The sequence below is a fragment of the Carassius gibelio genome, chromosome B15, assembly GCF_023724105.1.
Source record: "Carassius gibelio isolate Cgi1373 ecotype wild population from Czech Republic chromosome B15, carGib1.2-hapl.c, whole genome shotgun sequence".
In the NCBI taxonomy this organism is placed as follows: Eukaryota; Metazoa; Chordata; class Actinopteri; order Cypriniformes; family Cyprinidae; genus Carassius; species Carassius gibelio.
The window spans coordinates 16,779,191-16,806,041 of NC_068410.1; the positions used below are offsets into that span (position 1 = coordinate 16,779,191).

General features: G+C 38.3%; 2 protein-coding genes across 13 annotated transcripts in view; both read left to right on the forward strand.

Annotated features, from left to right (window-relative positions):
* Positions 1 to 16,419, forward strand: part of hnf1ba (HNF1 homeobox Ba) — a 30,195-nt gene extending 13,776 nt beyond the window's left edge. The window contains exons 3-11 of one of the 4 annotated variants that reach the window (XM_052576315.1): positions 2,019 to 2,341; positions 4,465 to 4,664; positions 5,078 to 5,354; positions 5,445 to 5,680; positions 8,999 to 9,159; positions 9,843 to 9,969; positions 10,050 to 10,229; positions 10,318 to 10,436; positions 13,789 to 16,419. In XM_052576315.1, the coding sequence (XP_052432275.1) occupies positions 2,019 to 2,341; positions 4,465 to 4,664; positions 5,078 to 5,354; positions 5,445 to 5,680; positions 8,999 to 9,159; positions 9,843 to 9,969; positions 10,050 to 10,229; positions 10,318 to 10,436; positions 13,789 to 13,809 (1,644 nt within the window). In that variant the 3' untranslated portion in view covers positions 13,810 to 16,419. Of the gene's footprint in view, positions 1 to 1,848; positions 2,342 to 3,317; positions 3,477 to 4,464; positions 4,665 to 5,077; positions 5,355 to 5,444; positions 5,681 to 8,998; positions 9,160 to 9,842; positions 9,970 to 10,049; positions 10,230 to 10,317; positions 10,437 to 13,788 lie in introns of those variants that run through there. The other 3 variants (XM_052576314.1, XM_052576313.1, XM_052576316.1) reach the window with 3 other exon arrangements.
* Positions 16,420 to 21,260: 4,841 nt separating this feature from the next.
* The window catches only part of synrg (synergin, gamma), a 48,675-nt gene continuing 43,084 nt past the window's right edge, over positions 21,261 to 26,851 (forward strand). For all 9 annotated transcript variants that reach the window (XM_052575736.1, XM_052575737.1, XM_052575738.1 and 6 more), the window contains exon 1: positions 21,261 to 21,380. In XM_052575736.1, the coding sequence (XP_052431696.1) occupies positions 21,346 to 21,380 (35 nt within the window). In that variant the 5' untranslated portion in view covers positions 21,261 to 21,345. The remainder of the gene's footprint in view (positions 21,381 to 26,851) is intronic.

The window sequence follows — 26,851 nt, forward strand, 5'->3', positions numbered from 1 at the left end:
ACACCATAAGAACCATTTCCAGTCCTATAAGAACCTTTCGGTGAACTGTTATTTTTCTTAGTGTAGAACACATTTTAAAATTCTAAAGTTCCAAAATGAGATTCCATGGATGTTAAAGGTTCTTCATGGAACCATTAATGCCAGTAAAGAAGCTTTATTTTTGAGAGTATACAATAAAACACAAATCACGGAAGTACCAACACACAGCCTATAACTACGAATACAAAAGAAAGTTATCGGCCAGCTATCGCTATTCCTCTACCACATCGTTTTCATTACCAAATATCAAATCTATATTCAAATACCAGCTTCTTCACAGGAATTGTAGGAGTAGCAATCAGTAGAGAAACTTTGATGTCCATTTGTGTTTCTCTACTACTCTTTCTCCAAACGTAATCATCGGATGTCTGTAAGATCACGTGTTCCTGGGATCATGAATGTCAGTTATGAGACTCAGGCAGCTGGCAGCAGTCAGGCTGTAAATTAATATTTGCATACACCGTTACTGCCCTTCCAACTGCTCCACAACCCTCCACAACACATATTCAAACTGTTCCCGCTGGTGCATGAACGACTAGCAATTTTGTGCTTTTCATCTGAATGTTTATTAATAGTGCAAAATGGTTAGAGATGCATCATATTTTTACTTAGTTCTTGCTAATGAAAAATCTTCTTAAATAAATTAGGAGAAAAGTGTCCAAAACACATTTAAATCCAGCTAACTGAGCAAGCTGCGTTGGTTTCAATGGGTGTACCATGTACTTCAGCTCAAAATGCTTTTGGGAAAGGCAGCTCAGATCAACAGACCAATTAAGACTAATTATATATTTTTTTTAATTTTATTTACAGCATGGCAAGCATTTTAGCATGTTGTGGTGTTAATATGTTCTAGATCGATCTTGATTGCTACACTGATTATGCTTCTTCTTCTTCTTTTTTTTTTTTTTTTCTTTTTGTTTGGATGAACAGTTTTTGAAAATAAATTTAAAAATAAATAGCCTAAATAAAATCTAAACAAACAAAAAACCTGACAAAAATCACAATTTGCATCTATTGTTTGAAAGCGATCTGATTATTAAAAAAAAAGAAGCTTGTTTTATTTCTGTTCACTTCAGCAGGTAACTGATAGGATAAAATACATTTACATAAGTTTGATCATATTTTCACTTTTAAATTAATTTAAAGAAATATGGCTAAACAATTCAATCACATTCTTCTAAGAAACGTTTTATTGTTTTTAGAAGTGAAAAGTTCTCATAGTGCTTTGCTCAGTGACATCAGGCTTATATTTACAATACTCTGAAAACTTTTAACCTTTGTCTTGATTTTTAGTGATATCCCTATATGTTAAGACAAGTTTCCAGATCGATAAGAAAAAATATATTGTTTGATGAGCTGAGACATATCAAGCAGTGTATTCATTTATTTAAGTTACATTTTGATAAATATGATTAAACATATATAAAACATAATTTGATTACTGAAACATCACTTGATGTTTGTCATCTGATCCCAGTGGCACCTATGACTTTTGGGATTTTCTACAGCTAAATTTAATAAATAGGTGAAAATTCTTATAGTTCTAAACTTGTTATTATTATTATTTTTATTATTATTATTATTATTATTATTATTATTATTATTATTATTATTATTATTATTACAGCCTGCATTAACCAAAGTCGACAGAGTCCAAAGTTCTTCAGAGTTGTGCTGATAGCAGGCAGTGTGTAAACAGTCAGTATGGCCCAGGACAACTCATTTGCATAAAGGCCCTGAGCAGCCTCCCACTCATTATCATATTTTATATCGCCTGCCCTCTGGAAGCATCATGGCAAGTTATATCCTTCAGTCGGACAGGGAAGTGTCCTAACTTCTCAGAGCAGGTGTCTTCGGAGGAGCTCACTGGAGGCGTGAGGAGGGGACATTTCACACAGGCTACGGCATTTCCCTCTTTATACCTCCTTGCGTAGCAGATGTTGGCAAAAATGGTTTCTAAGTTGACCTCTCTGCAACAGGAGCTCCTGAGCGCCTTGTTGGACTCTGGGGTTACTAAAGATGTGCTTCTGCAAGCGCTGGAGGACCTGGACCCGAGCCCGAGCGCTTTTGGAGTTAAACTGGACAGTCTGCAGATGTCCCCCTCCGGCTCCAAACTCAGTGACACGGATACAAAGCCGGTGTTTCACACGCTGACCAATGGACACGGCAAAGGGAAGTTATCAGGGGATGAGGGCTCAGAGGACGGGGATGATTTCGATACCCCTCCGATCCTGAAAGAGCTGCAGTCCCAAAACACGGAGGAAGCCGCGGAGCAGAGGGCAGAAATCGAGCGGATGTTGGCGTAAGTGTCTGCTTCTGCTATTACCACTGGCTTTATATACAAATTAAAGAGATACATGTGAAAAAAGGAGTAGCTGAACCGACACTGTAGCTACTGTAATACAGTAAAGGGCTGACTGTTACTGTGACGTTTATGCCGAATAACAAGCAGCTACTTTCGTCATTAAGATTAAATAGGCCTACAGAACGTTTATTAATATCATGAGCAAATCCACATTCTCTAAAAATGTGCTAATATGGCTAAAAACTAATTCGAGCTATAGCCTACTGTAAAAAATACAAAATTAATTGCCTCAAAACTATTAATAAAGGCTAATTATACTGACCGAAAACTCATAGGGTACGTAGCCTAATAGTACAGAAATTATAATGACAGGTTAAATAGATGGAATCAAATATGTAGCCTAGTTAGTCTATAATATAGCTACAGAAGAAAACATTTTAATATGACATTTGCATGAAAGTCAATGATGTTTTTTTTCTGAAAAGTTAAATCTTCTCCTACCGGTGTTTACAAATTTAAAAGCACGCGCCAATGTTTCCTCTTTTCACATTCTGGTTACTAATTATCTACGTGAGTTATTTCTTTAGCTTAGAGATATATCAAGAAGATCTATTTATTATTAACCACCTCTGCGCTCTCGAAAAGAAAATAAAAACGCGCGCACTGTTTTCTGAGTTGGTTTGATTTCTTAGAATAGGCTAATTGCATTTATTTTAGGCCACGTAAAATTAATTATTTTTTGTGATTAACTTTTGAACTATCATTATTACTATTATTTGTCAGTAGTCTAGTTCATTTAAAAACAAAAGTTTTAAAAATAACACACCGACTAAATTAAAATCTAATATTAGCTACTCTTTTTATGCTTAGGCTATCTTTACAGCAGTTTCAACGTCACAAAATAAAAATGAAAATCAAAACTAAAGCACGTGGAGTTGAGTTATTAATTTTATCCTATAAATCATCAACTGAAAGACACACAGTGAAGAACGATTAGCGTGAATGGAGATCTAGTTATTCATTGTCGAAAGTTATAAACCAAGTCCGCTCACAGATATATGTCTAGTCAGTCTCCAGATCAAACCGTCTGGACAGATTTCAGGAGCAGAAGTTCAGCCTCAGCTAAAAAATGGTAAGACCTAATTTCGTTTTAATGTAGCCTACCTCAATAGCCGCTTTTCGACATACTTTGCTCGCTTTTCTTCATTTTATTAGGTAACATACATTTTGAGTAAAATTTGTAGCTACTTAATAGCCTAATAAAAAGTATTTTATAATAAGCTAGTAGCCTATTCTTATTATAAAGGGTAGGCTAATAGATAGCTAAATATTTTTGTTGAATTAATAGCAATCTTAACCTTACACATCTTACGTTTCCGATAAATCTTTTTTTCTTTCTTTCTTTTTTTTTTTCTTTTATATAGCATAGCATATGTTTTATTATTAACTTCAAATTCCCTACATAAATGTAGCTGTATGTGGACGGCATTTTTTTATTCATTAAGTAGGCTATTATGATTAAAGTTCTTAGTATCCAGCACCTTACTAATGAGTAACAAATATTATTTTGAAGCTAATATCATAGCCCACCGTAGGCTATTTAATTTTTTAATTTTTATTTTTATTAAGCTAGCTACATCTAGACTTGATAGCGTAAGACTTTTATAAATCATATCAAATTCATTTAACCACCATTTTCGACAGATGCAGTGTATTTTCTCCTCTCTAAAAGCAACGTTTTAAACCATGCTGAACTACATTTTAGGATCGAGTATTTCGTTTTGAAATGGCTTTTTAATGTTCTTGCTGAAGAATATCCAGCTGCCGTTAAGTCCTTCACTTGTCTCTAACTTGTCCTTTTGTAATTAAATCAGTGGTTGAATTGCGCGTATACGCAGTGAAGTCTTTAACCTTTGGAATTATTTACAACCTTGAATACACTGATGAACGATTGTTTATTATCGCTGGGAACAATTGACCGCACTTACAGAATTTAACATGTTAAACAGATTATAATTACGCAATCATAAATGTAAAATAAACGAAAGCAACAATTAAAAGCAGACTAATACGATCATATAAAATGAGAGTGTTATGTTTTATGTTTCCGGTCATTTCAGGGAGGACCCGTGGCGCGCGGCCCGCATGATCAAAGGCTACATGCAGCAGCACAATATTCCTCAGCGCGAGGTGGTGGATGTGACAGGCCTCAATCAGTCGCACCTGTCGCAGCATCTGAATAAAGGCACGCCTATGAAAATGCAGAAACGCGCGGCGCTCTACACCTGGTACGTCCGAAAACAGCGGGAGATCTTGCGACGTAAGTTAATATTTGTGTTTCTTGCTGCATGTGACATTTTTCTATTTTACTGTTTGAATAATATTAAACTTCCCGGTTCAACTGAATAAAACTGAACAGTATCAAGCAACAGTTTCTGGTAGAAAAAACCCTTCTTTTTTCAAAAATGATGCAATTTTAGATTTCTAGAGATATGCCAACTACATATGTATATATTTTAATGTTTTATTTATCTTATTGCATCACCTTTGTCACCCTTTTTGTATTTATGTTGTCATAAGAAGCACAATGACATATAAAGAGTGCAGTCATATAAAATTTTAACCAAGGGTCAAAGGTTATCACACATGTGGTGTAACATCACACCCTGAATTTTTATATGAAAATTTGAAATATGAAAAGTGACACCAAAATCCCACACTTTTGTGTTTCAGAATTCAACCAAGCCTCGCAAGGCTCTGTCAGCAACATGTCCGACAGAGCCAACCAGGATCAGGTGCTACTTTTTTTTTCTGAGTTCAGTCAGTCTGGGCAGGGCATGGGGATGGGGCAGTCAGGGGACGATGCTGGCATTGAACCTGCATGCAAGAAAATGAGACGCAACCGCTTCAAATGGGGGCCTGCATCCCAACAGATCCTTTACCAGGCTTACGATCGACAGAAGAACCCCAGCAAAGAGGAGAGGGAGGCACTGGTGGAGGAGTGCAACCGGTACGGATGGACTTGCGATGAATGACAATAAAAACAACTTCCTCACTTTCATCCCAGTTGTGCTAATATGTTTCTCTTGACTATATTTAGAGCTGAATGCCTCCAGAGGGGAGTATCACCTTCTAAATCTCACGGGCTTGGCTCCAACCTGGTCACGGAGGTGCGAGTCTACAACTGGTTTGCCAACAGGAGAAAGGAAGAGGCCTTTAGACAAAAACTGGCTATGGATGCATATAGTGGGCCAACACACAATCTGAACTCCCTTCTTGCACACAGTTCTCCACATCACCCGCAAACCAGCAACTCCCCACCAAGTAAGATGCAAGGTACTGACACATTCATTGTAATCTCACGTATATTATTTGATATTCCTATTAGCCTGTGAATATGGCTAGAGGTTTAAAAAAACAATCATTGACCATTTGACAGTATAGTGTGGCAATGATTATTGTGACAGTCTTGATCATCATCATTGCAGCAGTTGAAGAAGAGAAGACATAGTTGACGAGATCAGAGGGAAAGTGGCAGTGATCAATGAGAGTGAGCTGAGCAAATGGCATTGTTATTCCCAGCTTTGAAACACACACCAAGAACAATCTGCATTGTACCTGCAATCTCAGCTCTACTGAAGTCACCAAGTAAGAGGGAGACACAAAGAGCAGCCACCCTTGGACGGGACTCTGGGTCATCCTTGGGTCATGCGGCTCAGCTCACTCTCGAGGCCTAGTTTTACCTGTAGAGTCACTGCGGTTTACTGCAGGCCCCACTCCTCTGTTATCTAATGAATTGTATTCCCAGAAAGATTTATTGACTTAGTTTGATATGGCAAGACTTGAGCTCTAAAAGCAACACACTCTTTGACTCAACCAGCTTATTACCTATTGTTGCTCTTTTATGTTTGATTCCGAGTGCTTTCTACCATGGGTGTGTTGCTTGTTTCTGGGCCCGTGGCATGGCAATGAGCGGCTTGTCTGTTTGCGTGTGGTGTTTCCTTCTGCACACCTGACCAGTCAGTGACCTTAGGTTGGGTGTTCATTTGGATAGGAAGGGGGAGGAACAAGATGGGGTCGGTCTTCTCTTCCTTGCTCCTAGTTGAGGGATTTAAAAGGTGTCCCTGCCAGCAGCATCAGCTGTTTTTTGGTGTCAGAAGCTGGCCTGACAAGAATGGCTCAGCAGGACCCCTCATCACGTTGCCAGGGCATGGCCTGTATTATGCATGCTTAATTGACGATTAAAATCCTTGTCTACTACTACATCTCTCAGGCCTTTGATAAGGGACTCCCCTCTTCCCTGATCTCTTTACCCTCTCCCTGCAGGGAATCCTATTGTCTGCGGCATATTAGAAGACTGTAGTGACTGTAACCGAGGTTCATTTATCTCTGCTGGGCCAGGGGGAGGGACACCTTGAAGCCCCTCTCACCTTTATAGAGGCAGTGGCTGTGCTCTGAGTAGAACAGCAGGAGCTGTCCGCTGGACTATTGGCTCTTTTTGGGCAAGACAGGACTGATGATCCTCTTCTGCTCAAGGTATGGAGGGGTACTGGGTGATTCCCGGACTCAGCCCCCCTCTCGGAAACTACACAACCCAGGTTTTGTTGAAGAGGTCATTACTAGGTCAGATCAGAGAGGGACTACTTTTTTATTGATTCTTGTTTGGCCTGTTGATAACAGACCTGCCATTTTACCGCTGCTGGAAGGTCAACCAATATGTGCTTTTTGAGGCCGGCTGGGATCGTCCCTGTGCTTGTGTTGTGGTGCTGTTGGGAAAGCAAACCACTTTCAGAATGCTCTTTGATCCTATCTAAGTAAAATATGTTGAAATGGTGGTCATCAGCACCAAAGCTTTAGCCATTAATCTTTGAAACTAAAGAAACTTTCATTTAAGACTGTCGCCCCATGAGCAAGGAAACTTTAAGGAAAATGGCCCTCCCCTTAATGTAAAAGCAAAGGGTAAGCAGAGGAAAGAAGAGTTCAGCTGTCCTTGCTTGGTCTATTGGGGGACACGGAAAGGCTGAAAGGCCACGTACGTCCTGCTAAGACCCAGGAGGCCTCTCATATGCGACATTGCTATAATGAGCACTGCCTGGGGATGAAAAGCAAGGCTTTGATATTACATGCATCCCAGGGAGAGCTGAACCTTTTAAAACCTGCTGAAGTCTACTGCTACCACTCCCTTTTAGGATTTCCCACCACCCTCTGCCCTTTAACCAAGGTTAACCAAGGAAGCAATTTTTACATTTACATCTTATTCTAGCTATACCAAAAGGCAATTTCAAAGTGAATTTTTAAATGAAAGAAAACAGATTCATAAGAAGTGACAGACCAAAACATCGTTCAGTGGTGCATAGCCCAAAAGCAACAATAGTTGCAAGTTCTGTCATTAAGGGGAACTTGCGACAATAGTTGGCAAACAATGCTTTTAGGAAGCATTGTTTCAGTCAAGATTTAGCTATTTTGAGAAGATCGCATCAGCTGATAACCCAGTACATTGTCTAGATATTGCAATCAGCATTAGTTGCCTTTCTGAATAGCGTAATTAAGACTTAGTTTTTGATACTATTCCATGTAACTTTTATGTCGCATTCTCAGAGGTTGTATTTTGATTCCTGGTTCCCTGAGAAACAGAGCCCTCCTGCTGGTTGGCATGGCCCAGACAGCGCAGACCTAAAGGACTGAGCATGAGTGGAGATCCCTGCAGTCAGAGTGAATGCCTGACGGAGTCAGACAATAGCCTTCTCTCTCCCTGACACTTTTAGTGGGTGAGCGGTAGTAAAGTTAAGACTGTTTATGGTTGCTGGCCCATTGTGTGCTGAGCAGGTTGTAGGCCCAGTGGAGTGCTTTATTATCCTGCGCTGGTGTTTACAAGACACTGTCGAGAGCTGGCAATGCCGTAAGTGTGCAAAGGAGGACAAAGTTGTGTCTGCAGAGTTCTCCTGCACAATGAAAGACTACAGAGGGATCAATTGATTTGCTATAAGACATTACTCCTATTCTTTGCTGTTTTGCTAGTCATTTAGCTTTTTGTTTGGTGCATCACTCAGGGAAAGAGGTTGTCACAAATAAAGGTGTATATCATTTGCCCATACCATCATCTTGCTTGACTGGTCACCCTGTTATTTGAATCTATGAGTGAAGATCTTTTGGACTGAAAAATGTGTCTAACATTAGCATTAAGTGAATAATGTTTACCGTATTAATATCTGTGGCGCTTTGGGTGGGTAATCATCCATTCCATAGGAGACCGGCTGGATTCCTTTGGCCCAGAAGATAAAACAGAGAATTAAAGCATAATTTCCTCATGAAGCTTTATTTCACATAGATCAGGGGTGTCAGTCGTACTCCTGGAGGGCCAACACACCTCTCAGGAGGTTTCTGGTAATCCAGAAGACCTTAATGTTTGGGTTCTTCTGTGCTAGAAGGTGGCCCTCCAGGAGAAGGTTTGGAGAAGGTCATCCTTGCTTAGTTTTTAGAGTTGCAGACAACCCATATGTACACATTTGAATTACCTTGACCATTCAGGGACCAGGTGCAGAGGCCCCAGTTTGTTTGCTCTGCCCTAACTTGTCTGCAACCAACAGATACAGACTGGAGACAGGTCGGGGGACTAAATCTGACCATTTTCTACCTTGCTTTCTCTCTCAACAGGTGTCCGGTACAGCCAGCAAGGTCCGGGTGAAGTCAGTTCCTCTACAACGATCAACCACCACAGCAGCAATGCCTTGTCAACCAGCCAGTCAGTGTTACAGCAGGTCTCTCCGGGGGCTCTGGACCCCAGCCACAGCCTCCTGTCACCTGATGCCAAGATGGTGAGCACTTCTGAGCCCTGAAAAGATAGCACCACATCTGCTATTGACACATATTACCTTCACCCAAAGTGGGCTTACAAAAGCTGCTTTGTGCCAAACCCAGAAGCAGACAGTAGGCCTTGGCCCACGGGGCACCGAAGGGCCAATCTTAGCAAACGTTAGTCGGTGGTAGTGAGAAAGGGGCACGGCCATGACTGTGCCAACAAACCTGACAAAGAAACATTCTTTTTGCATTGATTAAATGCCCCGCTGAGGAGGAGGAGGGTGGAGTTATGCTTGTTCACTGTCGGTTGCGTGACACCGGCACTCAGTTGAGTTGCTTATCTGAATACTAATGTTTGAGTTGGGCGAGATGCTCATGTAGCTTTTTGTTTCAGGACAATTTTCTATGCATTAATTCTTCTGGCAAGGCTGCAGCGTCACACTACAGGTCAAATTCATCATGGTTTAGGGTGCGTTTCTGTCAACGGGAGGTGGAAGTCATGGTAGGAGGAAGGGAGTATGACAGCAGGTTATCTGAGCAGTCAGACGGTTGTCTGAGCATGGCCTTCTCTCAGCTCGGCTTATTCAAATAAAGCTCCATGTCTCTGTCAGGGCTCAGATACCTTCTTAAGATAAGAGTGCAGTTGAAACCGTTGTGACAGAAGCATTCGAGTCATTCTGTTGGTGCATTTTCTTCACAGATCTCAGTTTCAGGTGGAGGTCTTCCTCCAGTCAGCACCCTGACCAACATCCATGCATCCCACCATGTGCACCAGCAGACCCCCAACCTCTTAATGCCCATTTCTGGAGTCATGGCCATTGCACAAAGTGAGTGTCCAACCACCTTGCTTTCCATTTCAAATTCTTCATACATTCTTCACATGACACGTCATTGTTCTCGCATCCAGGTTTGAACACGTCGCAGGCACAGACGGTGCCTGTCATCAACAGCATTGCAGGCAGTCTGGCAGCATTGCAGCCGGTGCAGTTCTCGCAGCAGATGAATGTCTCACACCAGCAGCTCATGCAACAGTCACCTGGCCACATGAACCAGCAACCCTTCATGGCCTCTGTTTCACACTCACACAGTCAGTCCACTTCCTCTGGCCACACATCTAGTCAAGATCAATTCATTTTCAAGACTTTCAAATGACCGTCTGTTTGTTATCTTCACAGTGTACTCACACAAACAGGAGCCGCCCCATTATTCTCACTCGTCTCGGTTTCCCCCTGCCATGGTGGTGACAGACGCCAACAGCCTCAGTACACTGAGCTCAATGTCCTCCAGCAAACAGGTCAGTCATCCACAAAATTCACCAACATGCATTGATGTCTCTTGGATCCGCTCTAACAGAGCTGATTAGTTTATTCAGCGGGTTCTCAGGTCTGTCTGTGTGTCCTACAAATGGAAAGTGAGGCTTCTGCATGCTTTTTATTAGGAAATAAAGCCACGTGGGATGGAATTGTAAACTGTGAGCTTCATTAATGCACCAAAGATACTAATCGCATGATCCACAAACCTTTTAAGCCATCTACTATTCATCTATTTCAGTTTCTGCTTGTCTGCTATATTTTTGACCATCACTGGGCCAAAGTAATAGTGGTGAATACAAAGACATACATGAAAAATGATAACATTAGATAATAGAACATTAGACATTTAAACAGATCTCAGGTTAGCACACCCTAGATAAATATTATTTGGAGTATTACTTGTGCTCAATGCACATAAGCCTAAAATGTATTTTAATGTCTCTATTGATGAGGATTGTATGATCTTTGAATAATATCAGTCTTTAAATGCAACTTTAGAACAAATACACTTAAATATGTCTTTAGTTGGTGTTCAGCACTTCTTCCTCACAATTAAAGTGTGCCAAGTACAAAATTAGGTGGGTTACATTTTATTTTAAAGTGTCCTTGTTAAAGTGTAATTATACATTTAAGTTTGGAGTAATATTTATTAACTACATGTACTTACTATATGGTTAGGGTTACTTCATGTAATTATGCAGAGTACGCAGAGCAGAGTATGCAGAGCAGTAAGTATGTGTAATGTGTAACAAGGAGGATGCCTTAAAATAAAGCGTAACCATTACTTGTTCCAATTCAGAACACAGTTTAAGATATGTTAGATTTAGTCCTTGAGCTCTCAGTCCCTCCATTGAAGCTGTGTGTACAGTCTACTGTCTGTGTCCAGAAAGGTAATAAAAACATCTTCAAAGTAGTCCATGTGACATCAGAGGGTCAGTTAGAATTTTTTAAAGCATCGAAAATACATGTTGAACCAAAAATAGCAAAAACTACGACTTTATTCAGCATTGTCTTTCTCTTCAGTGTCTGTTGTGAGCGAGCTTGTGATATCCGGTCCGGGAATGAATCAATCGATGTAAACGGATCTTCTTGAACCAGTTCACCAAATCGAACTGAATCATGTTAAACGGTTTGCGTCTCCAATAAGCATTAATCCACATTAAAATAGCTAACAGCGTAGGTGTGGATTAATGCGTATTGGAGATGCAAACCGTTTAACGCGATTCAGTTCGATTTGGTGAACTGGTTCAAGAAGATCCGGTTACATCGAATGATTCGTTCGTGAACCAGATATCACAAACTGCAGTGTTTTGAACTCTCTCTCACAACAGACACTGAAGAGAAGACAATGTAGAATAAAGTCGTAGTTTTTGCTATTTTTGGACCAGAATGTATTTTCGATGATTCAAAATATTCTAACTGACCCTCTGATGTCACATGGACTACTTTGAAGATGTTTTTCTTACCTTTCTGGACATGGACAGTATACCGTACACACAGCTTCAATGGAGGGACAGAAAGCTCTCGGACTAAATCTAAAATATCTTAAACTGTGTTCCAAAGATAAACGGAGGTCTCACTGGTTTGGAACGACATGAGGGTGAGTTATTAATGACATAATTTTTTGAATGGCATTTTTGGGTGAACTATCCATTTAAGTATACCACTTTAATAAACCAAAAGTACATTTGCAGGCTATTTTTATTAAGCACATAAATATGTAGATGTATTTGTAGAGTACCTTTCAAATACATTTTTATATATTTATTTTCCACTAGGGCAGACTCTACTACATATTGCTCATGTTTAAATTTAATCTACAATTGGTCTCTGTGTATTAGTGAGAGTCAGTGGATTACACATTTTTTTATATTTATGAAATAAGGCCAAATTATATTCTGATAATCACAGATGCTCTCAGTAAAGTTGAATGTTAATGTATGTTTGATGTAACTCAAAATATTGCTTTCAGACAATGGTAACCAGGCTAAACAACATTTCTATCAGAATTTCTGTGATCGGTGTCAGGTTTCCAGAGTGGGCTGTATATGACAGTTTTTCAGTCGATGTGGTTTCAGTCTGTGCACAAACCCAACCTGCTTCGCTGTCTTTTGTTTGGCCAGGTTTGTTGCACATCTCAATCAGTGAAGTGAGTCGATGTGTGGATACTCCTCAGAATTCCTATTTCCTTTGAACAGCTTGACCAATCAGTCACCCGTGATCCAGTCTGAGCATGGCATGATTGATGAAACCGCCTTTCCCTTTCTTTCTCATTTCTCTTTCTTTCTTTCTTTCTTTCTTTCTTTCTTTCTTTCTTTCTTTCTTTGTCTTTTTTCAGTAAAATAAATGTTATATAATTTTATATTTAGATATATTACATTTATTATGTTTTTATTATTAATAATTGTAATTATTTTTATATTTTATATTTAGATGTATTCATGTATTTATATATGTTATTTTTTTAATTTTTTTTTACTTTTCTTTCTTTATATTTTCACACTTTCCTTTCTCTCAATGCAAAGTCACTTGTGAGTCCAGTTTAGCAGTGCGGTCAGGAAATGATCCTCACTGTTAATCAAAGCCATCTTGCTCCTTCGGCTCCCCTGTCGTAGACGGGAGTGTATGCCATAATTACACCTCTTCCCTGTTCCCCTGCTCTCTGACCGCTCAGCCTGAAATGCTGTTTGCATTCACCCCTTTCACATGCCTAATTTCCCACGCTGCCACATCACTGGCAGCACCAGTCCTGACGGCTTGAACTTCCTAAAAGCATGTGCTCCACTTATCAACATCTTGTCTTTAATTCTGGATAAAGTGCAAAAACCCTAAATATTTCACTTGTGCCAGGTAAATGGAGACCTAGCATTTAGATATCTCAGGTATGTGGTTCCTCAAACCCCCAAAGTACTGAGAGAGCAATTTCAGACTCTTATCAGCCTGCTGTATTTGGACTGGGCGGTGCAGTGGGCGCTCATGGGGACATTACAAACCATGCTTAGTCTTTATAACCCTCCTGTTTGCCGAGCTTTCCATCACAAAAACTCACCTCCATTTGGAGACCTGCATCTAATGAGTGCAGTCTGAGCAGCTGGCCGGCAGCTTTATCAGGTGAGGCTGTTTGTCGGCCATCAGGTCACGACAGGGTCACCTGCCTCTCCCTCTCCAAAGAAAGAGCAGAAACACCCAAACAATACTAGAAAACGTTGGGTACAATGGGAAAGAGCGCACAGGGATGAGGTGTATATTTGGTCAGGTGTGGCTGATAAGGAAATTCCACACTCCTACAGAATGCTTATGTGACCGTTTCCTCTTTCTATCTTTATTTTGCAGTGTCCGCTTCAGGCCTGGTGAGCACCTGACTTCCCTGACGCCAAGAACATCGTCCCCACCGCCGTTCCCACTCATCGCGCCCGTATCTGTGGAAACCCATAACAAGTGGCACTCTGGGTGAAGATTTAGTCAATAAACCAGGGGATGCAGGACTGAAGAGAACGGACTCTGTTAGGTACACACTTTCGTGACAGTATTGAGGAACATGGGCGATCCTGAAGAACAAACCAATAGGAAACACAAGACAAAGCTACAGATTCAAGGAGAGGAAAGACCTGGAATAAGAACCATGTGTTCAGTGAAGCCATTCTAGTAGAACTGTGTGGATACAGTGACAATCAGCCAAAGTTAGAAGCATCTGTAAGAGTTTCTGTGACGTGTAACTGATGCAAAGACTTCTTCCGTGAGATCTGACAACACTTAGACAATGCTCTGTACAGTTGAATGTAAATACAAGCAATTATAATAGCATTAGTATGAAGGATGTAAATATTCGATTGTCCATGTGTTGTGCGCTGTTTTATCGATCTAAACTGTGATTCCCGACGTGACAATCTATGGAACAGGGATGACTTATTTGAATATGCAATTTCAGACTTTTTTTGACTACTTTGTTGACGTCAAAACGCGAGATAAATGTTAAAGCAAAACCTGAACCTATTGATCTCCCTGCAAGCCTGGTTTTAAAATAGACGCCACTGTCAATGTTGACTATTAGCGTTAGTGTCGTCAGAGAGATAAGAGTCATCTTTCTGTGCCAGGACATCCACGGTATGCCAGAAGTAGTGGATTTAAGATACGGTCGATTCAGAGAGACAGATAACCTCATCCGCATAGCTGTTCGCCATCTTTGCGATATCGACAGGAACGACTATGAATCATGATGTGCCTTTCTAATCCAAATATTGACTTCCAATCAAAATCTCATCGTCATCGTGGAGAGATACTGAAAAGAGCGCCCTGTTGAATTGGTCAGCGGAATGGTTATCAGTAGGAATTTCATAAAAGTTGGGAAATTGAGCCCATTCGCCAGTTTAAACTGTATTAGCTGCTCATGCCACTCTGAACTACCAGGAAGCATTGTGAAATAGCTTTTATTGTGGCTCTTGACTTTGTTTTTTTTTTTACATTTGCTGGCATGCATTTCATATCTGACATTGTCATTTTGGTAAACTGAAGAAACGAGTGCACATGTCCCCGTCTAAGAGTTTGAATGCTTGTCAAAAGGTCACTTCAATGTTTGTTTTTAATGTTGTCGACTATGTTCCCACTGCCAGTTGACCTGAGGTTACAGTGCTGGTTTATTCTCTGGATTTATACCAAATGTGATTCTGTCCACATTGTATTATTTTTGTATAAAATGAAATCAGTCTTTTAAAATCATTATTTATGCTTTACGAAAAAAAGAAAGTAAAGTTTTTTTTTTTTCTCAAGATTGAGAATTGCGGTCTGTCTCTGATTTCAGACGTAAAAGTAGATCATATTGTATGAATTTCCTCATACTAAATTTTATACTAGTGTTTGCCCAACTATTAAGCAGTTTTACTGTCTATTGCATCATTTTTCTTTTCAAGATGATTATTTCTCTGACATGGGTTTTACTAGCCGTTCCCTCCTGCAACAATAAATCTTGTTAAATCATGTAAACCTAAGGATGAAGAGCTTGTGGTAATCTCAAGCTTAAAGGTATAGTTCACCTAAACATGAAAATCGTCTTCATTTCTCATTCCAAACCTGTATGAGTTTCTTTCCTCTGCTGAACACAAAAGAAGACATAAAACATTTTTTGGCAACCAAACTTTGAAAAGGCAAACGGTACCCATTGACTTTAATTGTATTTTAAATAGGCAAGTCAATAGTTACCGCCATTTGTAACATTCTTCAAAATATCTTTGTTTTGAACAAATGAAAAAAAGACACACAAGTTTGGAACAATGTGAGGATGAGTAACTGATGACAGAAATTTCACTTTTAGGTGAACTATCCCTTTAATTGTCCATTTTAGGAATTAATTTTAGGAATTTTTTATATCCTGGTACTTTTCATTAGGATTAGGATCATGTCAGGATTGAGTCTGGGAAAAATGCTGGATATTTCATATATTTTGTGTTGTATATTGTTCAGCAGCTTGAGTGAGGATCAAATGCATGTCTGGAAGAAAACCTCCCTGTTGCTTTTTCTTTTCCTCCTACAGGTCTGAAACAACAGTTTTTCAAATTCTCCACAGAGAATTAGCTATTACTAAACTTGGAGGATGAGCTGCATATTGTTAATGGGAATGAACTCAAGCCAATGCCACACAGTGAGAGTGGCCACATTGTTGGGGTGGAAGAGTATGCTGGGAAAACATGGCTCCCTCAAATGAATTTACCTCATTCTGCTCAGAAAAAACACACACAACATTTGCTTATTATACAAGAGCCTTTTTAATAAAACTCTATTTTTATTTAATTAACTCCATATTCAAAGTTACACATTTTGTCTGTGTATATAGAAATTACTCAGATTTTACTGTTGACTCTTTTGTCTTGCTAAAGGAAATTTAATATTCAGCTAGCATTTATTTCATACTTTTGAATACATAGAGCTTGACTGGAAATTATGCTCATAAAAAAATCCATACAGTAATAATATTTTCTGATGTTTCCTTTCTTCAAACTTCACATCTCACTTACACTGTTTCCTTTTTAATGAAGTCTACTATCCATTCTAAGTTAGTCAAGACAAATGTGGGACAGTCATATATTTGTTTTAAAGTCAATATAAATCAGTTTTATACAATACATATTAAAATAGTTTGGGTTGATTTTAAGGGTTAAAAAATTAATATATGTGTACGAGGTCTTTGAAAATATAAAGTAAAATAAAATAAAAAGTTAGAATAAAAAAAAATATCTGTAACTAAATTGAGTCTGTTAGTTGTAATAATCAGTCAATAGTACATAAAAATGACTGAAGACACATCCAGAAGCATATTTTGAGTAAATCAGTTAGCTTGATGCTAATGCTGATCGCAGCTCAAGCTGTAGCCATGTTACACTTATTCTGACTTTAGAACTTTGTTCTGGGCTTTTTTTGTCTTCATTTGAATGTGCCTTAAAGACACTCTTAGAGTTATGAAAGAGAGCGTCCTGCTGAGTATACACTTGTAACCCAATGATGTTGCCCTGTTTGGTTATCAATGAGGCCTTTGATTTTGCTCCCAGGGAGCCACTAAATATCTTTCTGCTGCTCTCTTTTACTGCACTGCCCTTAAAAGAGCAGAGAGAGAGAGAGAGAGAGAGAGATGCTCATTAGCATTCTGAGGAGGTGCTGAGTTAACAATGCTACAACAACAATACAGCAACAACAATGATTATAACTATTATTTGAATTCAATTCAAGGACAGCACTGTAAATGGAGGCCTGTAAATTATTCTTGTATTTAAATAAGACTAATGGCATAAACACAATTAAGTATTAATATTTGCAAAATGATTGACCAATATTCTACTGTTAATTACTTTATTCAGCACATGATTATTTGTCAGATTTTTGTCAGTCAGTATTATAAGCGCTTACACACAACTGCAGTTATAAGCAATTATTGAGAAAAAACAACAACCTTTTTTCATCTTCCCATTTCTTGTAAGATATTGTATGATTCAAGTGACACAGTGGGGAAGGACTGGATTTGTGCTTCCGGACAAGACTCAGAGGTCAACATGAGAGTGAGACGGACACACAAGCCCCTTTCACACTGCCATTCCGGCAAATTCAGGGGTAAAGTGTTCCTGTAATTGTTCCCTGGTCGCTAGATTTGGCACTTTCACACTGCCAGTGACGACCCGGTATATGTGCGTGCTTTCACACACAACCCTTGAAGATCCCGTAACGACACGTGACATCAGCGCGTGACGTGTAATGTACGAGTCGACAATGCTTGGCACATTATACTTTAACTGAAGCAAGCAAATGATCTCTGCGTCAGCGCGGAAAGTGAGGAACTAACTGATCTCTGCTTCATTACAGTTTGCACATATGTTTTCGTCGCGAATGTTGATCTTCCTTCAAAACAGCCGGTAAAAAAGTCGCGCGATAACGCGCGTCATCACTTCGATACGGAATTAGATCTGGCTTTTGTTCACACAGCGCTCGTTCCGGATCGATTACCGCAATGTTACTATGTCCCCGACCCGGGTTCGATTCGGTAATCAATTCCGGGACGTGGTTGCTTTCACACAGAAGGCGACCAGGCAATGTTACGGGAATATTGCGGGTCCGACGTGCAGTGTGAAAGGGGCTACAGAGAACAGAGAGAAGGGACAGAAAATGGAAGTTACAAGCTGAATGTAGCTGTGTGTTTAGTGGTCAGAAGAGAATGGGCACTACATCAACTCCAGCTGGGCCCCAAACGGGTTTTAATGGACAGCAGAACCCAGCAGGGGTCAGAGGTCAGGAGGCCAGTCTCTGCCAGGACTAATTGGTAACACTGTTTCAAACTGAGATCAAAATGAGCCTTTGAAGTTTATATTTTTTCATAAATATATACTTGCATATGTGAATATTTATATACACATAATAAATACACACAGTACACACATATTTAATGCAAACAAAAACCTTTATTTCGGATGCGATTAATCATGATTCATCATTTGACAGCACTAACACACACACACACACACACACACACACACACACACACACACACACACAGTATGAATATATGTATATATTTACATACATATAAAATTCAAATAATACATTATAATAAAATGTATATTATATAAAATAATAATATAAATATATTAATACACATATAAATGCAAAATACACACACATATGTACATGTATATATTTTTTCAAATTACTGACAGATATATATATATGTTGTGTGTGTATTATCATTGTATTTTGTGTATAGTGTAACAGTGTATAGATAGATAGATAGATAGTCCAATGTCAAATAGTTCACAAATCCCACTGAATTCACACAGTTCATAAATATCTGAAAACACAGTTAGTGAAATGCATTGACAGCTTGACAGCGTTTGGAAGACTTGAGACAAATGAAACAGAGAGGAATAAAAATGTCATTATTAATCACTCATTGTTCCGGGTCTATGAAGAGGAAACACACTGCATTCAAATGAAATCCTTACAGCTGAGAAACTGTATGTAAACAGACATTTTCATGACCCCACAAACTGTGTGAAGGAATTGATCATTCCTGCCTTCGTGACACTTTGGTAGTTTATTGATCGATTCTCTACACAGACACGCATAGTGGATTCTGGAATGAGAATGGATCCATTCGGGCTTTGTGTCTAAATGGGAGTGAATACATTCGGCCTTTCAGCTCAGAGACGGATCATACTGTAAAAGGCAATCCTGACAGATAGCAGTGTGTTCTGGTGCTGGAGCTGGATCTGCTGATTTATGGTGATTGGTGGGATGCTCTGAGTCAGTCATGGGTTAATGTTCACCTGTGTCACAGAGCCACTGCTGGAACCTGACTGTATTCACATCAGACCCTCTGACAAGACCGGCCTCAAGCTAAACCCACCGCTCTCAGCAGGGAAACTGCGTCCTTCATTGCTCCTCAATGGATCCTAATGGTTATGTAAGGTGGCTATTCAGAAAGCTGAATGGACTTCAGTGGAAGAGAAATATCAATCTTCTCCAATGCATTAACATATATCTATCTTTGAAATCAAATCAGTGTTATTATTTTTATTACTCAAACTTATATTTAAAATAATAATAATAATAATAATAATAAAATAAAATATAATACCTAATTTAGTTTTTTGACCATATAGACATGTTAAAAATAATATCCTTATTAAAAACCTTATAAAAATGACAAAGCACCCCGAAATTGCTAAAATTTTAAAACTAAAATTAAAATGGAGACGAAAAATAAAAAATAAAAAATAATTTGAAATATGAATAAAGCTATAGTAGTATTTCAGTGACATTAAAATAACACTTGTTGAAACAAATCCGAGTTTTTAGAAGTGTTTCGTCACGTTCCACATTTTAGTAACTGGCTATTTATTGAAACCCAAAGGTAAAACTTTTCAAGCCCCATTTTAACTCTGCTGGTGGGAATTACAGTTTTTCTGAGTCGCTTTGGTGCATTTCTCGAAACATCCTTAACATTTGCAAAAAAAAGTATGTGCATTTCTCAAAACAATTTGTACGAACAGCACCACAATGGATTACCTGCAAAAGCCTGTAACTTACTCAAAATCTTTAGTTCATCCAAAGTAAGTATCAATGAATATATCAGTGCCATCAGAATGAAAAGTCCCTCTGTCACTGTTCACAAACAAGATAGTCAAAATGCTTAGTCGTGTTGTCAATATAACAGTGGATTTTTTTAGTATTACCTGATGTAAACTATAGCAACATTTTGGATGACATTCACTATAATGAACAGTATAGATTATAAGATTAGATTAGATTCAGCTTTATTGTCATTGCACATGTGAGGGTACAAGGCAATGAAATTATTATGTATTCCATTTGCTTTTGATGCCATTATGTATGCCATATATCCATTTCAAAAGTACAAATTTACACATTACTGTATGTGGGATATTAATTGAAAGAGACTGGATAGAACTCCCAGTTACACTTTTACTAGTGGTCTGACCAAACAAAAAAGAAGCAGAAGAAGAAAAAAAAAAAATTTCAATGTCATTGTCATATAGAAAAGGGAAAATAAATGTGGGCAAAAGATGAAAATAAAAAGAAGTAAATTTTCAGAGTTTGTTATTCTTGTGTTACAAATTATACAGCTGCTGTCTATACAGTATATGATTTCCAACTGAAGTTTCATATGTCCTTCCTTTTTCAGAGAATATGAATATCACTGTTTGATCTACTTACTCTTCATTAGTCAAGATTCACTTGCACTATTAATTATGTTTAATAATGTGCAAAAAATGAGCTTGACAGTTTATGACAACTAAATGAACTATTTTGGATTTAAAGACTTATAGATGAACTGAAGACTAGATGTTTTGAGACGTATTGCACAGAAACTATATAATACATTTTGAGCAACATGACATTAGCAGCTGATAATGTAGGAAACTGCAGATATACACATAATCAATTGCATGAATGTACGAAAGCAATCGCAACATGTTCAAAAGAATGAGAAACTGCTTTGTCCACCCCGGGGACAAACTAGAGCCCATTTAAGATCTGTGGGACAAACACTACAATGGCGCCACCACCTGGGCGATATAGGAACTACATCACCGCAAACTGTGCCATTCACAAAACATCGACATGATAATAACATGTAAGATACACACAGTATAATGACTCAAATCTATGTTTACAACTTTTTTATAAAATTGCCATTATATTAAGAAACGTACAACCAATGCCTATATAAAAGGTACTGAACTGAATTGTATCAGTTTAGATGCTTTCAATTATTTCAAGTCACAATGAAACGCTGTTGTAATGGAGGTGACGCAGCTGATGGCGTGACCCGGAAGTGGCGCAGAGCTCAGCTCTCCTCCCGGATGACGTCACTTCATTGAGTTGTTTAAGATGGCGCTTCGGCCCGGATCAGGGGGAGGTGGCAGGTACAGAATTGCACGCTTTAACGCTCCTATATCTATTTTTGTGTACATGTATACACCTGCTAAAGTCAGTATTTGTTAATTCACGAGGCTGTCTGATAATCCAGCGGTTGGTGCCGCGCAGGTTCACTTTATTCAGAGCACCGTCTGCTGTGTTAATGGCTGATGCTGGTCAGCTGTGATGTGATGTGACGTTTGTCATACTGCATCGCAGCGATCAGTCGTCACGGTTATATTCCTTTATATTCCTTTTCTTTCCTTCCTTTGTCATACACGGGGATGCATAGCGATTTGTATGGTCAAACATTATTATAATACCGCTTGTGAACCGGCTGACGACACCCAGAGAAGTGCATTTGTTCTGTCGATTTGTCCTACCCTGTCCGATTTCGTTACCTCCCATTAAAACAGTGGGTAATGTTAGTACAATCCGACAGCTAAAAATGCTACGCGTGAAGTTATGGTTTATTAACCCTAAACTTCTTTCTTACAATAATGTAAATACAGTATTTGTGTTTCATTCGAGGTTGTAGCTAACGTTATAAGTGGTAAAGTTACAGTTACAGGAAACCAACAATAAATATTTAGTTCTACCTATTAGATTGTGTTTTATCAACGTCTACACCTCCCCCAACCCCAAACCTACACTTAGAGTAATGAAGATACATTAAATATTGTTCAGCATGAGAAAACAACCATAGACTAGTCTGTATAAGGAAACAACCTGGTGTCAGAACCTGGTGTACTGTCTTCATAGACCGTCTTTTGGAATCCTTGTTTGAATCTTCACGTTTTTTTCCTTCCAAAATATTTTGTAGTCCTGTCCACCTTTCCCTATACACACGTAGATGATACACATATAAAAACTTACACATAAGTGTTCAAGTGTTTTAATATATTTTTTTTTCTTTTATTGATATCATTGCAGTTATCTTTAACTAAATATTTTCATATGAAAACCAGGTTCAGTATCAAGTAAGGATAACTGCCTGGTTTAAGTTTCACAAACCCTAAATATGCAAAATTTTCTGAGAATTTGCAGTTCGTTAAGTCATGTTAATTTATTGAGTTGGTTTAGTTGATTATTGCTAAGAGTTCTGTAACTGCTAATTGTGTGTGTGTTTTCAGAGATTAATTAAAATAAAACTGATTTCGTAAGAGTCACTTGATCACGAATCGGACTTCACTGTTAGCGCAGTATATATACATTTTTTTCATGCATCTGAGGCACCACTGTGAATGTTCTTACATGTCTAATTCAATTCGAATATTCGAAAGTATTTATTTGATTGATTTCCAGAAAATGGAACCTTTCAGTGGAATCCATGCTTCCAAAAGCTTGATTGTTGATTTACAAAAATTTTATTTAATTCAAAATTGTTATATTTATATAACAATATTTATATTTTTATTTTATATTGTTATATTTATTTATTTTTATTTAAAATTATTTCCTGGTAGATGATGAACATTCATCATAATTTTATTGTGTCATATTGAGGTTAAAAGGAATGGTAGACCAGACCAGAGTCACCCTGACCGGCATGATTTATGCTTGCAGATGAGACTGACTGTGATGTGGATCTTAACAGCTCCCAAATATATTCATAGGTGTACTGTAACTGCAGTGCCGCATTTCTTGTTGCATATATAGATAACCGGATCATCGTCGTATCGCCCTCATGGGTGTCACTGAGCTTACAGATTTTAATATCGGGCCAGTAGGGCACTTTGAATGTTCCAAAGTTTTCATGAAGTAGACCACACCTGTCAGAAAGGATCGATAGGCCAAATTCATGTTTTATTTACCCAAAGGGCTTTAGTGTCTGCTGAACATCTTGAATAATGGATGTCTAGTTTCAAACGGCGCAGCAGCAGGTGATGCTGATACCTGCCGTGAAACTAAATAACCACAGGGCTCTACCTAGAGCTGCTTTGTTTTGGAATTATAATAAAAGTTCAACAGCATTATCTGAATTTACATGGAAGGACTTTGCCACTTCTGGAAATGTTGTGGAGCATGGTCATGTGAAGTCAGTGAAAAATTGAATGCTGTTTAGCTGCTAAAGCTGTTTATTAAATGAGAAAAATTGCAAATTGTTTCTAAGAATGAATTTCGATGTAGTTTTTCAATAATTATGTAAGAGGATTTAGCAGTTTTAGTCCATGAAGTTATGATAGGCATTTTCCATATGGTTGCGTCTCTCAAACAGCTGCAGTGGAGGGCATAGGGAGTTTATAGGAACAGGTGTAACTGTATTGTTGCTGCCAACACCCTGAAAGATGCTTATTAGGTCTGAGAGTTCAGAAAAAGGACTGAAGACAGCAATGTCAGAGATGCAACCTGTTATTCTTTTTGAAAGTCACTATATAAATAAGCCTGCCCACCCACATGGAGCCAACACAAAGGTTTTGACAGTTCTCATATTCCCATATCTAGTGCTGGAAGGTAAGAGCTGATAATCACCGTGAACATGATTTAGGGACTCCTGCGTTTATTATTTAGAGCTTTGTTTGGTAAAAAAGTTGAATATTAAGTATTTAACCTAGGCTCTAGTGTTGGGCGATATGGTCATTTTTCAAATCGTCATATCATCACCCCATGAGATCGACGATACACTATATTATCGTACATGGGTGGAGCAAGAGAGAGACTCTTTGTTCTTGTCATAGTATAACTATTTGGTGTTTTAAACCGCGCAGGTTCGCGAGAGCCTGTGGAATCACCAGTAATCGAAAAAATATACTTTCAAACATACTGATAAACTAACGTTAAAAATCAAAATTCTGTATTTAAAAAAGCTTGTTCATGTATAGTCAGACACAACTGTCATATCGCGCATCCTGTGACAAATTTGCCGCATCTGTGCACGGAAGTTATCAGTCTAAATGTTCTGCAAAATCAGTCAACGGTGAAAATCAATAGTAGATTGGACTAGTAGAAGTCCAACAGTTTAACACTAATATTGGAGATAAACGAACGCGTTAAATATAAAGTATTCAAAACAGGTAAGTTGATATATTTGGAGTAAAGTTGAATTGAACTGATGCATCAGTCATACAGCGCTTTGCATGCATCACATTATAGTAAGGTGTGCATGAAAATAATAACAAGGCGTCAGAATGAACTTATTATCTATAGTGGTTCTTACGTCTTGTTATTATTTTGTCTTTACTTTATTTGTAACGCCAAGAAAGAGTTAATCGCTCATGTATGAGAAGAGTGCGTTGCCGGGTACCAGCCATTAAATGTGTGGGACACCAAATCCTCGTTTTCTTTCTCTTTCATTTAATTGATTTAACCAATTATCGGAGTCAAAGCATTGCAACTTCACAGACTACAGGCTCTAATCCTCTTTTTTGCATGCACGCTGTGTGTGTGTGAAATGCGGTGCTGAAGTGAAATAGCTGGGCAGTTTGATAGCCGAATTATAATTGGCCGCCTAATAAAAATAATAATAGTTAATTTAATACATTAATAAGGAGAATGAGCCTAATATCGTCTTGACAACCGAAAGAGACATCTGCTTACGTCAATATCTCTGACTATCGTTGATACACGATACTATCGTCTATTGGCACAACCCTACTAGGGTCTTTGGAAAAAAATGTGCCTCTATCTTAAATTTAGCTAAATTCCCATTTACTGTAGTTTTTAGCTGAAATCGACATTAGAGGCAATAAAACAGCAACCACCTCTATTGCTTTTCATACAAATTGTAATCACATGATTGGATTATTTGTGTGTTTCTTTGCAGAACATCAACATTTTGTTTTGATGATTGCATATATTTTGATGATGGTTGTATAGCCAACCCGATTTCACACGGATTTCGTACATATATTACGAGGTGGCTAATTTGTACAAATGCATACCACCTCACTCGTATGAATTTGTATGTTTTTTGCTAAATCGTATGTATTTTATGAGTTCCCAAATGTTTATGGATTTGTACGAATGAATTACCCCTACCCCGCTCCATAACTTACCTGTCACTGGGGTCTAGACAAATCATAAAAAATCGTATGAGTGAGGTCGCACAAATTCGTACGAATTAGGGCTGCATGATTAATCGCATTCGATTGTCATGTGTGTCTCTTTAGTAAAGCTGGGTCTGTGATTAGTTCTAAATATCCATCACCTGCTGACAAGCTACACAATATCGCGTTCATAATTGCAGATGAATCGCATTCGGTTATGAACGTGATATTGTGTAGCTTGTCAGCGAACTATGGCTCTGTGTAGTAAGTGCCGCTCGATTAATCATGCAGCCCTAGTACGAATTATCCATCTAGTAAAATACGTACGAATTGGTCATGAGATAGCATTGTTATGGCTGGTCTGATGTAGTAAACTTGCTCGATACCTCACCTAGTAAAGCACTGCACTTGCGATACTCGAAAATATAGAGTGAATTATGGTTTGTGGTCAGTCAAATTTGTCTTTTTTTATGCAGAGAAAGTGAGTGGGAAAAAAATAGTTCATAAAAATTAAGGAATAGTTCATCCTGAAATTCTGTCAACACCTTTGTTATGGATGCATATAATTTTATTTTTATCTTTGTTTTTTTAATGATCAGATATTTACGCATCTGCTGCCATTATAATGTAAAATGATCTCCATAAAACTTTTGTCAGCTAATATTGATATGATTGATTTTATTTGATTATAACTAATGGATTGACTTAGTATTTAGTAATTAATAATAATAATATATTAAAATTGATTATGTACACGTATAATTAGATTTAAGAGCTGTGATGAGAGGTAGTCTTTTTTGATACAAAAACATCAACATTATAAAGGCTCTGCTTAAGTGTTATGGAGCCATTAATATTCTGTATCAAATCTGCTGTTTATATGTGTTTCTCAAAGACAAAGTTCTGTCAGTTAAGCTGATTCTCAGGTTTTATAACCAGGTTTGCTCATGGATGGATTGCTGGATGGATGTTGGCAGTAACAGTTTAAAATGGTGGCTAGACGTGATCTCCCCACCCTGATGTCACAGCCCATCTCTCTTTGAATGTTAATCTGCCTTAATCCACTGTGTTATTTTTTTTCTTCGCCTTCTGTTGTATCTCAGACAGTCTCTGTGAGCGCTGCAAAGCTGTGTGCCTGCAGGCGAACAGATGCAGCACAGACAGACACATCGACTCTGAGCCAGAGAACCTCAGTGGAGTGTTAGCCCACATTTCAGACTATTGGCAAAGCAAACAAAACTAGGCTAACTCTGGATCAGTTGCTTCTGCAGTTAAGACGCCGAATGTGAAATAATGCAAGAGTGTCAAGTTGCAATACAACTAGAAATCTGTATTACGAATGTTTTTTTTAAAGTTCTTAGTAGTGCTTTTTGAAACATTGGTCTCTTCAATTTATCAGGTACAATATACCATAGTAATACCGTGGGATTGTTTAAAGTATTTTTTATGAATATTATAATTCGGCAGCCACTAGTCGACTAAAACGACTTGAT